Source organism: Mycteria americana, chromosome 1 (genome assembly GCF_035582795.1).
Source record: "Mycteria americana isolate JAX WOST 10 ecotype Jacksonville Zoo and Gardens chromosome 1, USCA_MyAme_1.0, whole genome shotgun sequence".
In the NCBI taxonomy this organism is placed as follows: domain Eukaryota; kingdom Metazoa; phylum Chordata; class Aves; order Ciconiiformes; family Ciconiidae; genus Mycteria; species Mycteria americana.
In genome coordinates, this window is record NC_134365.1 from 77836114 (window position 1) to 77852396 (window position 16283).

Genomic DNA, 16283 nt, shown 5'->3' on the forward strand with positions numbered 1-16283 from the left:
TCTGTACACTTACTAGGTGGAATGGGCTGAGCAATCTATGAGGAAATTTCACTTTGAATATTACATTATATAAAGGTGCTTAGGTCTCATGGACTGAGACCTTCATTATTTTTTCTGAATAGAATAAATAAAATAAAAATTGAGACAGCTACATAGGCACTTAAAAATTACTGCTTTATCCACTCCAGAATACTGGGATGGAATTTTACAGCACCAAATTTGTGTATAAAAGAAACCTTATGTAAGATAATGAAGTTCTTTGATGCAAAACTTAATAGTTTTACCTTACTCTCCCTACTGGTAGTGAATACTTGATAATTCCTAATGATACTCTCTTCATACCTTGGTAGCAATCTGTTTGTTCCACATCTGAAAACAGTTCGGTAATGTAATTTCTCTATAAAATGCTGCTACTAACCATATCTAAACTAATTAGGCACAGTCAGAAACAGCCTAAAAATGTAGCAGGCTCGCTGAATGAGCAGATTTGGAATTTGGCACTGTTCCTACTACATAACTTGATTGGGATGCTATTACCGATGCCTTCCTTTCTGGGCCATGAGAGCCAGATTTCTGTGTCTCTTCTGATCTTTTCTGCCCTAGAGTGCTACTGTGGGCAGAGGGGAACAGCCCGTGTGTACTTGCTTGGGACTCTTTTGCCTCTTCATCACAGCTTGGGAAGCAGATATGTGTGGCAGAGAGAGCTGCAAGGGTGCAATGTGTGCTGACCAGTCCTGGCTACTAGATGTTTTTAGTGACCACTAACAGCAGCGCAAGTGAGAGCTTCCTCTGGGCTTTTCTTAGTGCTGGGTGTGGAGCAGAGGCACAGCTTGCTGACAAGGTCACTAGTGGGGGCCATCCTAAGACACATCCCATGCACTTTAAATTTCTAGCTTGATTTTTATTTAGTTCAACAAAAGCTCTTAAACTGTCAGCTCCCCTGCTTTCTATTTGGAATTATTATCCAAATTTTAGCAAATGTAGCCAATTTATCATATAACCTGGATACACAGAGCATGATCCCAATGAGTTAAATCCTCCAACTGAAGGAGTTACCAAATGAATGCTAGGCAATTAATATCATGGGATTAAATAAGAGAATGCTGGAAAGTCCCTGCACAAAGTGACTATAGAAATAGGCCATGAAATATCCTGTCAGTACAGCAGAAACTGGAAAAAAAAATTGTCATTTTGATTTTTATAAGCTTTGTACCTACCGGCTTTTGTGGCTTCTGTATAATTACCCTCTGTAGTGGTGAGCTTTCCTGTGGTTTTAACAACAAGATACAACTCTGAAGGAAGTCATAGTATGCAAATCTTCCATTTTTCTTTAAATCATATTTTGTTGTTATTTGGTTAATTTCCCCTTCACTTAAATCCAAATTGAACTTCTCTGCTATATCTGAAATGCAAAGAAAGAATATTAATTTTGTCATTCTTAAAAATAGCCAATTGCTGTCCTGTGTTCACAGGTTTTAGCAGAGATATGTTGACAGGTCATCAGTTGCAGTGACTGCTGCATAAGTGTGTTATGCAGTTCTTGCTATATGTAGGTATATGCAATTGCCTATACTTACAGGGTGGCAGCTCACATTTTACAGGGTTTCGGGGGACTGATAACATGTCATTTTGATTTTAAGTGCACAAGAAGTACCCCTTGACATTAACTGAGATAAAAGATCTGATAAGCTAACATGTTCTTATAGCCAGGACTTTACATTCGATTATACGGGTGCACACTGTCTTATCACACATGCAAATTTCCTAACAAAGGCACAGAAAATTCTCTCTCTAGAAGAGAACACAACAGAAGAGCAGCATAGCCCAGCTCTCCTAAAAGTAAAATCCAGGGTCCTGGTCAAATCAGCAGGCTGCCGTCAAGACCAGTGCAACCAGAAGCACACACAAGGAAAAGACTGGTGAATCTATTTATTCAAATATCCCCAGGTACAGAAAGGGTAGCGTATTGGGAAAGTGAGGAGAAACTTGTGTATGTGCCATAAGCAAGCACAAGCAAAGCCACACGCTCCTTTTCCAAGGAGCAGCTAATTCTGAACAGGGATGTGAAAGTTGTGCACCCAAAGCTACTGTAAGCTATTCTGCTCTGCAATAGCAGGGTGGTAGCTGGAGCAATCATGCAGTGGATGCCACTTACTAAAGGCCAGATATTCCTGTGGCTGGGACACCAGAAAGAGAAGAGAACGCATCTGAGAATGAATAAAGCACTCTTCAGATGGTAACAAACCTAGGAAGTGTGACACTGGGATTTCTCCTAGCTTGCTGACATCCTTCTCTTGGCACACGTTCAGTATGCCTCTCCAGGAATGCTGGATATTCTTTCTTATCTTATTTTCTATTGTTTCGCAGTTAAGGATAGGTGCAGAACAAGTTGTTGTTGTCTGAGGACGACTGGATGCTGGTATCTAAAAGCAAGAGATAATGGTAATTTTTTTCCTATTGAGTTTTACTGGTTGTGTAGACAAACCACCAGATGACAAATCCAGTTTCTGGTCTTCCAAACTTGATGTTGATGTATCATTTGCGCCACTTCTACATGTGTTTTGAATTGTGTCTGCAAAACTGTAGGTAAAAAATGTGAGAAAACGCTTAGTGTCAAAATGACACTATTCGTTTAATGGGCCTTGACCACTTTTTCTTTATTTGGCTTAATTTGTAAATAATTTATAGTTTTTCCAAACTGTTTCTTATTAAAAGACAGATACCGTGTTCAAAAAAAAAGCCATGTAGTGCCATCTTAGAACAAACAAACCAACCAGTGCAAAGTCACTGAATTATGAAATAACATTGCTTTGATTTGTTACTGGGAGAACTCCTGGTCCTATGCAGAGCCACAGAAGGAAAATGTGAGAGGATCCCAATGCTCAGTGTCTTTTTGATTGCTGCCTCAGCAGTACTGTGGGTGAGCTGGAAGCAAAGCCTCAGCCTACCACTCTACGATATGTGCACAAATGGTATTTATGCTTCTAGATCCAATGTATCATCTCATATTTAGTGAGACTTCCCAGTGCTCACTTGAGGGTCTCACGGGTGCAGGAACTTTCATCCTGATCGGTGTTCAGGCTCGCTGGGGTCTTTCCAACAGCCATAAATTTGGGGAGACTTAAGTTCCCTTCCTATTGTCTTATAATGGCCAATCTAGAATTCACAGACAGTAAAGAGGAATTTTCCATAACTTTCTCTGGGAACTGGATCAAAGCATGAAGGATGCATGCAGCTAATTGTCTGGGCTTTTCAAGAAAGAACCTATAGTTAATGCAATAATTGAGCTAGCAATGGGCCAATGTTTAGATATACCAGCCCTGACAAGTTGTTTGCATCTTTAATTTGCTCAATCTGTTATTTCTTTTTCAGTAGCTAAACATCTCCATGTAGAAGTAGTCGAAAATCCAAGCATGTTCCAGGCACTGAATAATTCTAAATATTTCATTTTTCTGATGTGGGTTTGGTTGTAGCCAAAGAATGTGGAATAGGTAGGTGCAGCTCCACAAGGGGAATATTTAATTTTTCTGCCTGTAATGATTTTCCCACCTTTCTGTGAATTCTAGCACTAGGATAAGAGGCCAGCATGGTGGTGGAGAGGACCAAAGTGCATTACTGACATGAAGTATAGGTATGGATGCAAAAATGAAGCAAAACTACTGCATTCCTAGTCCACTTCTCTTACCTCTCTCGGATCACAGGCCTTCATGGCAAGTCTATCAGCCAGACTATCAGGCATTAGCTGCTGTAATTTGGCATCCCCCAGAAAGCAGGCAAGACCACCAGAATGTTTTTGGACAGGCCAGCAAACACCTATTAGAAAACTGCAACTGCCAATCCTGCCTAGCTTTGTCAGATGACCACAAATAAGCTGACTATATTTTTTTATGCTGCTTTTGCAGCTATTGGGACTTTGTAAGTTGGTATGTTTAATTTGTCCTCAGAAATCTGATTGTGCTTAAACACAGGAATTTTATTTGCTGTACAGCTCTGATGGATATCCATACGGTAACAGCAGGGAATGCTATTGGTATAAATCAACATATATCCTTTGACTTTAGTGGAGTTACTATCTGGCCAAATTTTTGTCATTGTAACACAGTTTTGCAGATTACCTCATTGCTTATTCACAAGTGGTTGTGCCTGATTTCATGGGCAATCAATAGGAATACCTTCACTGAGTTACACAGGTGTTATTTTCAGCCTATGCACAGAAACAAAAATCCAGAAAATTCATAAAACATTCACACTTATGCTCTTTTGCCCTACTAGAGAAGGTGATGTCTTGGGACGTTCAGGCTGAGAAGACAGATGTGGCTCCTGCACGGCACGGGTAGCTGGCTTGGTAGAAGTTGAAGAACTAGTTGCACTGGGAGTGCTTGATGGCATCGTTACAAGTTCTGAGCTGAACTTCTTCAAAAAGTCCTGATACTTCAACCGACCACCAGCGCTGACATCTGCTGTGTTCCAAAGATTTTAAAACTAATGAAGAAGCAAAAGATTACTTTTGTAAATGCTAGTTTTACAACAACAGAATCCCCTTATGTACTAAGGATATGACAAAACATATCAAAAAGAAAGGGAGATGATGCCTTGGAATAGAAGGAATCCTAGGGCCCATCTTATTAAAACAAAAAATCACAGCTTCTCTGCAGAAGCCTGCGCAAGGCTGGGAAAACAAAAAAGGATTTCTGCAGGACATTTTTTAATTGAATTGGGCCCTTAGTGTGCTGTTTAAACTACTAAACCCCGTGATTAGACACAGTGATTGAGCTGCAGTCTAGAAGAATAACGCTTTAACATGAGATGTAAATCAAATACATGGTGCACTTGTATCCTGGCTAAGTACCATTGAGGCGAATTTCTCATGCTATCAGGTGCACCTAAGTTATACCACCATCTCAGGAGGCCATTAAGGTTCCTCAGTTATTGTATTTGCATCAACAAATTATTTCACCCTGAGGGCAAAAATGAACCGGCACAAAAGAACATAGCAGGAAATCTCTACAGCTTTTAGAACCACATATAGTTATGACGCATGACCAGGAACTGTACCTCTACAATACAGCCAGCCTACAGAAGACATGGATGCAGCTGCTGATACTCTTGCTTCTGCTGCGCGTGGAGGTCTGTGTGGCTGCTTGGCCACCCCAAAACAGGGCAGGTAGCCCACTCTCTGGGCTATGTATGGAATCATAAGGATGAGGCTGGGCTGATTTCCCGCTGAACAGCACTTTATTCAGTAAGTAGCTGCACTGAATTAAATGGGACTACTCATGATATAAGCTACTAATCAAAGCAAGGATTATCACAGTCTGCCCTTAAATGAGCCGCACTCATTTTGCAAGTGTTTCAAGAGTCATCAGTATGCCTTTTTAAGGTCTTCATTATTGATTTTTAATATAAATCTAATTGGGAACCTCAGATTGCTTTTGATTTGATCTCTTTCGGCAGAGACTTAAACCCTAAAGGAAACTAGTCACCTCTTTGATGCATGTGCCAAGTTGCAGTCAAACTTCAAAGGGCAAAGGATACATTTTGAATTTCCTTTCAACTTTCCCCCATTGGCCTGGCTGCTACCACATTATGAATTATAAACAATTCTATTTTGCGCTTATGATTATACTTCACACTTCATACGAGGATCTCAAAGTGTATTACAAACTTCAATTAAATAGAACAATACCCTGATGAGCTGGGTTAGCTATAGTTAGAAACTATTTCAACACCCAACAAAGTTTAGCCATTTGGGGGATTGCAGATTGTTCAAGCAAGTCAAGGGAGTTCAAGCAGAGAGGAGAAAAGCGCCTGTGATAAAAAGGGGGATGTCAGTCGGCAAGATATTAATCAACACCTTGCTTGCAGCGTGTTTACCATCCTTAGCCTCTTATGGAAAAGGTCACAGCATCAGAAATTCAGAAGACCAAGAACCCAAACTTCAGGAAGAAATTCTTCATCCACTACTCGATACAGATTCCAGCTGAGCTTTACTAATAGCAAACAGTAAGTGGCCATCATCCAGAAAAGGATAAAAGACATTTTCTGTGAAGTCATCCAGACTATGACTATTAGTAACACTTCTGCAACAACTCTGAGCAGTGACAACAGCCTGAACAACAGGGGTTTGGATTAGCAGCGGCAAACCCTGTATCCAGATTGGAAGGCTCTCCTGGGGCATCTTCATATAGATATACGTAGGCATATCTTTGAGAGGCCTGTCAAAATCAAAATATCTCTGGAGATGCAGGGCTTGAGTCTCACTCGCACAGAGGCTGCTGCTTATATAAATGAGGCTCCTCAGGCCTGCTTCTCATTGCTATTATGGATGACAGTTTCTATCAAGATTTTTTTTTTTCTTCACTTGTCTGAGGTTCTTTTAAGTATAAAATAGCTCCTGTGTCCCTTCACTTCTTCTTGAGTGTAAAGTAGACAGGATCTAGTCTGGAAGACTCTTCAGCTGGAGATGCTTGCCTTACTGCTTCCAAAAAAAGAAAAAACCAAGAGATTTTTCACAGCTCAGGAAGGTGTGTGTTCTCCTGCCTCGGCCAGGGCTCAGCCGTGAGCTCACCTGGCGCTTCTGCTCAGCGGCTCACAGGGATGAGGAAAGAGTATCACCACATTTTCACTTTTGCTTTCACCTGGTGTTGAGGCTCCAGGTTCAGATCTGGCACTTACACTTGGTACCTCACCAGAAGTGTGGCTACTAGGAATAGAGCACACAGGCCATTTGGGTTTTTTCTGCTGTTTTCAAGGGGGAAGTGGAAAGTATTTTGATTTTTTTTTTTTCAGTGCTTTCATCTGCAACTCTACACATGCATAGCAGCACCTGATAACATGGCAGACAGTGCAATATCTTTGCTGTAATTACAAGCAGGCCCCACTCCTGTCTGCAATTTATAGTAAAAAATGTTGGTGGGAAGTACAGGGCCAAGAAATCAGAGGATATGTCTGAATGAGCAAAGTACCAATATAATTTTCTGTAGTGCAGACATGCATATGAGTTTGGAGGCTCTGTGTCTTGTCTTTCAGTTTGCTGCCAAATGGCATTGATGCAATTGTGAGCATGAAGGTTAGAATGCTGTTAAGTAAAATCTGAAATCTTTTAGTCAAGATTGCCTCTGTTTTATTATTCACCTAGTATTTGGACTAGGAAAAATCACATTGAACCAGCATTAGCAAAGATAAAAGATGGCTCTTTTCATTTTGAGTTCAGCAGAAGCAGAATCTTATGAAAGACTGGCCTCTCTGGTTCCCCCGAGATTAGCACTGGGCTAATCAGATGGTTTGTACTGCCAGATTCATGCCATGACTTCAGTCACTCAAGCTAAATTCAAGGTTACATAAACTCTGCTGACACTAATCTGGGGGAATCTTTAACCCAGAAAAGTAGCTGAGAGGTGGCCGGGAAATGTCAATGCTTGCCCCTTTCTTTGTCCGAGGAAGGCAGGACAAAATAGCTGCTGAGAAAAAAGAATTTGCATTAGCTCCCCATGGAAGTACTTTTTATTCCATGCTGAGAAGGCTTTTTCCCCCATCAACTGAAAGTGGATTAACTTAAAACTGAAAAAAGAAACTTTTAAAATAGCAAATATATAGATAAAGAGCTAGTGAAAGAGAACTACTGTGCTTTAAATTCACACCTTCGCTATTAGCAATAGCATCTCCGTGACTTTGCTTTAGAAAGCCTGCGATTATTATAGTTCATAACCATCCTCAGAGATAAGGAAAAAAATAATCTCCTACAAATGCAGCAACAAATGTTCATGGAATGATAGTCTTAAAACATTTTCATTTCATCCAAATTTTTAAACTGCTTGCCTATACACAACAGTATGCAAATGCATGTCTCTAGCCAAAGCCCATTTACCCAGTTGTACACTTAAATTAACAAGACAAAACAATATAGTTTTCTTACTTGTTCTTCAGTCAGACGCTGAAAATGTCAGTTACATATATCCCAGAATGCCTCTTTTGATACTGTATTATCTTTTGAAGAGTCAATATCTTTAAACTCTTCTGCAATTGTGTTAAAACCAGCAGTCACTACTCCTTGTATCTCTGAGAGGATGCCTCTCTCTGACAGCTCCCAAGAAGACTTAGGCGGAATGACTTTTTGCCCTTCCTCAGTCTAGACAAAAAACATACACAGAGAATCAGTAATGGATCCACTGAATAAATTATAAATCGCAGTGTGGCATTCAGCCAGTCAAAGAGGGAAACGTCCATGGAGAAGGCAGCCTTCGAGATCCCGCAGGCAGTAAAACCTGCTTCCAGGAATTCTGGCTTGCACCACAAAAGAGAAAAGGGGCTATGCAAGTAGTTAAGGGAAAAATAGACTCTCTATAAACGGGATCCAACTGGTGACAGGCCAACAAAAGCACAGGACTCCTAGACTGACCTAAACTTTTACAAAGGGCTAAAAAATTGGGGGATCTTACAAAGAGGGCTATTCTGTTAATGCAGAGAAAAGGGAAGTGAGTGCTAACTAGCCCAAATATCCCAAACGTATTCTTCTCATCTGAATAGTCTTTAGCATGCAGTGGAAATCCCTTTGATTGAAAAGGCACTTCAGTCCGGAGATGAAAGAGAGGGCAATTATTTCCCTTTCCTTTCTAAGTTCCAGGTATATTTACGGCGGTACTTTTTAATCTGGTCATCCACAGTAGGGATACTGCAGCTAAACGAGGCAGTTGAAGGCTGCAAAGGTACAGAATGTGTGAGGGGAAAGCAGAGAAGGCGTCGGGTACGAGTGTGTTAATGCTCGTACAAGGTGTGCGCAACCCCTTTTTGTCAGCGTGTTGCTTTCAAATCCAACACCGGTGTACAGCTTTTAAAATCTACCACTGGAGCTTATTGCTAACTAAACCCCCATTATGCATTCTGCAGGGTGGAAATCCACACTTTGGGTAAATACAGTAGAAGGTCATATGGCAAGCAGAAATAAAAAGGACAAAATACAATTGGTTGGAACAAACTGCAGAGTTAAGCACTGCTAGGCTTTGGTATGGACATACCTGAGAATACCAAAAGTCTAACTGTGCATGCAAAAGGCTACATTTCAGAAAGTTAAATATCAATGAAATCTATTCAACATTTAGATTCTACCTCCAGAATTAGCCGTTAACATCAGTTTTTAGAATGAAACCAAGTTTTACTTATAAAAGTAGTCTCAGGAATGGCACAATGTAGAATAATAATAATATTAAAAAAGCGGTATCAGAATTTTGAAGAAGAAACTACTTATTTTCAGGAATGGAAGCCGACTTCCCACCCACTGCACTGTCTAAACTAAATATGTAAAATATCTTATAAGCAAAGTTTTCACAAACACAAGTGGCAGCCAGTTTTACTATAGCTGTGGTGACAGGTCCTGGTAAACGCAACAAAAAAAAAAAGCTGGTTTTGGTTCAAAGACACTTCTTTACAGCATGTTAAATGTTACTATTGTATTTTATACTCCTATGTTTAAGCATATAAGCTTTGCCACCTTCTTGCTCCATGCAATATGAAATACCAAAAAAGAAACAGATGGCTTTTGGTCCTGCACTCCTGTTTCCTTGTCACGTCTCACATGATCATTATAACTGGATGGAAAAGAAAATATGTTTCTTACAGAACTGCAAGAAACCTGCCTCCTAATCAGAAAAGACTCCACTATCTTCAGATGCAAAATACACTTTTCAATATTAATCATGCTTTACATAAAACATACGTGTGGGACAGACGTTAAGGCTGCATTATTACTAAGAGAAGAAATACGAGAAGCGTAATCGTGCATGCAGACGCGGAAGCCGGTTCGTGCCGTAGTCAGGAAATGAAGATTACCGGGCATGGTCCAGCACAGGGCACACCTTCTGCCTGCCTGAGATTAGTGCAACTAAAAAACACTGCACTGCTGCTTTTAATTATTCTAATGAATCCAAAGACTTAGAAAAAGTATTACTGCCCTGCAACCTTTTAAAGAAACATATTTTGTCAGTATAAGCTTTCCTAATATATTTAATTTCAAGAGCTTTTTCTTTATTTCATAAGACCTAATGCACTTCGATCTTAAAATGGTTAGAGAGCCAGTTAAAAAAAGAAATCACTTGCTCTTCTTGCAAACTACAGATTGAAAACTAGAAAACCTTTTCTGTTCAGTTATTGCGTTACATTTGTCTACCACATGCAGTTAGTACATTCAGTGTGTATCTATGACTCTATCATCCACTGCTAAAATAATCTCCATTAGCTGAAATAACGGAGCTGGAGCCTAAAATGTCAGACTCTGGCCTGGGCATCTGGACGTTTAAGTGCCATTTCTCCATTTGGAACTAACCTTATACACAGTGTGGATACATTTCTTAGGTTTGCTGTGTCTCACTTCAACCTCGAAAGGGAGCAACAGGACTGCAGCTGTCGCTCTCAGAGCTGTGCAGTGTATGTCCTAGCAGTGCTTACAGACCATTTATAGAAGAGTTTTTGCTGGATGAAAAAGGGGTTACTTCTCTTTTAGCGATTTCCTGATGTTCACTGCCATGTGCTCCACTCATCCCACCAAGCTCTGTATGTATATCATTTCAGAAGTCAGGGGCTGGGACTCTGCAGCCCGCTCCTGCTTCGTAGCTTCTCAGACTACTGCACGGCCTCTGAGCAGTACCTGCCCCGCACCGTGGCCAAATGCCAGCTGCCACCATAAGCTGTGAAGTCCAGGTTACCTGACTGTCCTGCTCAGCTCGTCACAGGCTTTCTCACCATTCCTAACAGAATTTGAGAGCACCTTGGGAGGACCATGTAAATCCTCTTTCACCTGCTGCTTTCACCAAGACAGGGGAGGCATTATTACAAGGCTTTTCTTATGGGTCACCGTATGTAGCTCGCTTGCTGTTCAAAGCAGGGCTGTATTTTTCTTCTTTAGAAAGTTCCTTGCACAGCCTCATGTCCTTTTCTATAAATGGCATAACTATGCTGATTAGTAATAAAAGAAGGCTCTGCCACCCACACCTGCTCAGTGAAGCTCCATTCCTGCAGCTCCTTCCTGTTTCTGGAAGATTTTTCTATTAAGAGGAATTCTCAATTAGAAAGTAAATTGGTACATCAAGTTAAATTACAATTTCTCTAGTGCTGTTCCTTGTCCTGTCACAAGTCTGACCTCCCTCCCTTTCTGGGGAGGCTCAGAAAGCAAAGGTCTTGGGAAACAGCTTACACAAGAAAGCCCTTCTATCTTTCCCTGAAAAAGGATGCATTTTCCCCTTTGGACATGAGAATGACCTTTGCCAGAAGTAATCATACTTTTGACAGTTTACACAGTTTTAGAGGCCTCTGCGCTTAGCTCATGGGCCCTCCTTTGCCCCAACAACACATATCTTCAAGTTGTTTTCCATAAATGCTCTTCCCTAAAGATGTGTGGAAGCAGCAGAGTTGCCTGAGCATGGATTGGGGTGGAAATGCATTTTCATCTCATGTTCAGATAACCAGTAATTCACCAGCCAGCCTGTTCTAGCTCTCAGAGCCTCAGCGCTATAGGGAAGCCTGTATTATATCCCTGGGCTACAAGTAGAGCTGTATCCTCATCTGGCAGTGATCAGTCTAGCTCCATTAACCTGAGTGCTGATTTACGCCTGCTGAGGATTTGGTAGCTGGTGTGCAACAGGAGCTTGCAATAATAAACCCAATTATAAATAAAAGATGAAAACTCCATTGAGGGTCATTCTGTAATGTACCATTTTCCTTTTGCCCAACAGTTTGCAACAGACAGATTCAAGTTTTGAGGTCACGTTTGCAGGATAAAATACTCTTGGTAGTGTTTAGAATATGTAATTGTATACGATGGTTTGATAAAATTGACACAATGAGTCAAAGGTGGCCCGCATGTCAATCTCTGCCTTGTCTAGAAAAAAGCCACATTCCTCTAAATGTAATTAAAATAACTATTGTGTTAAACAACTGTGAAATATTAAGCCTAGGTAGAACTGGGTAAAGAAGCAGAAGCCACAATGAGGCTTCCCTGCTCCTCTGTCTCCCCAGCAGGGTCTAGCCCATCAGCAGTACACCTGATGGTCTAATACTATGTTCCCTACTTTCCATTATCCCTACTTTCTCCTTTTCCTCTACTCTTAGTAAATATAGAGGGAAAGGCTTCCATCCCAAGGAACAATTTGCCATTTTAAAATTCCATTAGACCCTTTTCTTCATTACTCAGAACAGAGAAGGAAAGGGAGGTATGGCTTTGGCAGGCTTGTCAATGGGGAAAGATGCCAAAACAGATATCCCGGCGCAATGAGAGCCAGCACATTGTAGTCACGGGGAGGGCACTGCACAGGAGAGCAGGGGCAAGGAAGAGGGATTTTCAAACCAGTTTTTCTATGGATAAAGAGAAACGTGGAGTTAGATCATGGCGTAAGGAAAGCTTTAATGTTTCTCAGCCTGAAGCAGATGTAATACTGGAAAATAGATGCAAACGTGCAGGTATCCCAGAAGGGGTATTTCCCTGGAACACAGCTGTTCTACATGAGGACAGACAAAGTTTGTGGTGCTGCTGACTGAGGCTAGGGACATAATCAGCAGACCTGCTAATCTCTGCTGCTGGTGCAATGGGTCATGACTGATGACTGTCAGTTGTCTGACCAAATCAGTGGCCCACAACAGGAGCACCCAGAGGTTCAACAGATGAGGACAGTGAGTAACGAATAAACCTGTTAAACTCCCACCCCCAAGACAGGGAAAAGTACCACCTCTGTAGAGCAGGTCCTTACATATTCCTGCTACAATTTCACAGGTAGATCATGGCAGCAAAATGAACTTCAGCTCCCCATGCTTGAACACAGTGCACAAGGGCTGGGTTAGTAATACTGCTGAATTTAGGAAGCAAGGTTGTGGAAAGACTGAGGACGTCACTTCTCTGTTGCGTGGATTTTTTGAGCTCTGAAACTATATGGTTACAACAGAGTTGTACTCTGTGCGTTTCATCACTTGCGGGCAAATCAGTGTTTGGGGAGTCACAGCACAGCCGCCCTCTATTCGTGGAGCTGGTAAACTGTGTCAGTGTTGCCCCCTCTGTTGAGTTCGGAATAGTTTCCAAGATCACAAGGAAGCTGTTTTGTTTGCATTTGACAGGAAGGAGTTGCAGCAGCCAGTGCTGAGAGCAATGTGATGTGAGAGCAAGTGGCTTTAGCCCTGTAGACTCTCCACCAGCAACATGCCCAACAAAGGTGGAGACAGTGATGATGTGCCCATGCTTTTCACTAGCGAATAGCAGAAACTAGTCCTGGACCTCGGTCCTGGGACCTGGAGGTACAGTTCTCACAGTGCCAGGCTTCAAGAAGAGATGTGAACTTGCTGTACTGGGGGAATCCTCTCATGGGTACTGGTCCAAGGAGAAGCAGGATGCTCTCTCTGTCAGGAAGAGCATCAAGGATGAACAAACAAGCCTGCAGTTTTTCAGGCAGGTTGATTAGATGGAACTGGCTGAAAACAAAATGCACTCAGCTGGTGAAGAAGGCACTCTGCAGCATGCGACAGACTGCAGAGAAACTCAGAACTGGAAGCTAAATACAAACAAAAATGGAGAAATTAGTGTGGAAACAGAAAGTTCAGGACAAAGCTAAATCAAATGCCTGATTTGGTATTGAAATGTTCTGCAAGTTTTTCCGCAAAGAAGTTCTGGAAGTCAATCTGACTTCCCATTTTCATCATTTTAGATTAAATCACATTTTTTAAAAAAAAGCTTGGCTGAATATGTTTCTACTCACTCCAGTAATTCCCTTTGTCAGCTGAAAGACACACGTGTCAGCAAACCCCTTCTTATCTCAGATCCTGCCCTTGAATGGGCACAAGCGATGATCTGTCCCTTCTCTCTGTCATCTCCTCAACCTGACCTGTTCTCTTTCTAATCACTGCTGGACTTGACAGGTGAAGGTTTACTAAGCTTGCAGCAAATCACTCAGCACTCTCAGCTCCAGAAAGGCTAAACAACAAATTGTTTGGCCCTGATCACGATCCCTCCTTTCCACATATACACCCCACTATAGTGCAGCTGTGCTGATCCTGTTTGGACACCTTGCTGTTCTAGACCTGACCAGCATGCCCTGAACTATCACTTTTAACACATTCTTTACTTTTTTCCCCTTCCACATCTGAAATAGCTCACAGTGGGGAAGAGCATGCGAGTACATTTTCTTTTGCGGGGGTCTGATTCCCAAGTGCAGTTTTCATTAGGCTGGACTGCATTAGCCACTTATTTTAACTCAGGCCTTATTAATCATAAGACTGGCAGGTCAGTCAAGAGAAGTTCATGATGCATATTCCCAGCTCCAGGGTCTGGACTTTTACAAACATTCTCCGAGAGTCCACTGGTGGTTAATAGCATCCCACCTAAGACAATGTCCTCTCTGTCTCCTTCCTCAGCACTTCTGCAGTTGGTTAGCAACATCTAAGCAAGTGCCATAACCTTGTGTTCTTTCTTATCTGAATATTAAGATGCAATCATATTGCTTAAAATACCGTACATTTCTTTAATTCTATTTTTGTATAGTATAGTCCTACGGCTCTAGAGAGCTGTATTTCAGTGGGCATCCAGCTGCTGTAGTGTGTATTATAGAGAGTTAATCAGAATGTAAAGCTCATCAACATATGTCAAAGCCATCAAAAGATCCATGTGACACATAAAACATTTCGAAATAATTTCCGCAAGGTTTTTTTCATCTCCCCTTATTCAGCTGTTTTCTAAGGAAAAAATACAACTTAAACCTGTATGGCTTTTGGGTTTGTGAATGTTTGCCTTTGTGGTTGTGGGTTTTATTTATGAGGTGCCATTTGAGACAAAAGTCATCCCAGGCTCATACTTTACTAGTTCAGTAAATTTTCCATACTTTAATGATCAAGCTGCATACTTTACTTGTTACTTTTTAATATACTTCAGTGATCAAATTGTATAGCATAATGATCAGTTTTCCTAACGTGCCTGAATGAGTTGCATACCTCATTAATTTAGATACGTACTTTACAAGCCAAAATTGTAGCGTGTTTGGATGAAGTGAATAGTTTAACAACCAGCCTTCTCTCAGAACCTGCACAGGAGCCCAGGAATACGTGTGAACCCAGGGTGGGATGAAATTGCAAAGGCGTGGGAAATTTTGGGTTGAACCCAAAATGAAAACATGAGATTCGAGAGCATCTGGAAGCTGAACCAGCACTGTGAACCTGGTTTGTATTTGTTTTGTCTTTTCAGAAATGTTCCCTTGTGGATTAATTTGAGATTTTAATGATGGATTTATCCCTTCTACCCCTAACACAGCACAGAAAACTGTTCAAGGTGAACGCTCAATATTGAAAAAAGCAGTACAGGCTCCAGTCCTGTCATGGACAGAGTACCTCCTGAAAGATGCGGACGTAGCTTACTTTTTTGCTAAGTTGAGGTGGAAAATATTCAGGGTCTTGGAGGACGAACTATTAAAGAGACTTCACCTTAAAACGCACACTCTTGCAGAGTTTGGTCCCAGGAATTGTGCAGCTTGTCAAGTTGTTAAGGAGGCTTAGCACCTACTTTGAGGATGAGAAGACATTACAGCAAAACTTTCCCTAACAAAAGCAGCTACCTATTCTAAAGTTAACACGAAAGCTTGCTGGTGGGTCAGTATTACAGCACACAAAATAATTATACAGATATGTTATATTTCATACAATCGGTCTTTGTGCTGGTATGACTCAGTTGAAACTTACTGAATTTATATCAGCATAAAAGCAGGAAAGGGGGAAATGCGGCATTTTCTAACCTATACAAAGTATTCCACTGTTTTAGACTTGAGAACCACGTAATCTATTATATCTGTTAAGATTGCATTTTAATTTTAATAAGCTGAAAATATAAATATTTAAAAACCCACAACTATTTTTTAAACAACTATAATTAAATGTAGTCCTGCCACTAAGGACAAAGTAACAGTTGCACTACTATAAATATTAATGCTAAATTTACAGAGAATAAAATACACTTAAGCAACCTTATAAAATTTTGAATAAAGCTACACTTATAATAAGCACTTTGGTAAAGCTATGCCTATTGGTAGCTGATGTGCATAGATAAAGTCTCTAACCTGCTACAAAAGCCTGTAACACGTTACAAGTGTTTGGAGCTGCTTATGGGTCCTCCTTCATTCGAAACCTGTGGTCCCTCCTCCTCCTCCTCTCTTGAATCACTCAAGCCCTACGATTATTTGCAGCCTGACAGACTTTGACTCGGGACATGAAGCAGCTGAGACAGATCTCACTGGTTTTCTGGCTTCTACTTTATGACACAAGATTTA

The 16283-nt window shown here is 41.1% G+C and overlaps 1 protein-coding gene across 1 annotated transcript in view; it reads right to left on the minus strand.

The window, feature by feature from the left end:
• EFCAB6 (EF-hand calcium binding domain 6) overlaps positions 1–16283 on the minus strand; it is a 108773-nt gene that overhangs the window by 4014 nt on the left and 88476 nt on the right. Inside the window, 4 exon segments of the mRNA XM_075491299.1 lie at positions 1218–1402; positions 2246–2423; positions 4270–4460; positions 7951–8128. Coding sequence (XP_075347414.1) covers positions 1218–1402; positions 2246–2423; positions 4270–4460; positions 7951–8128 — 732 coding nt within the window.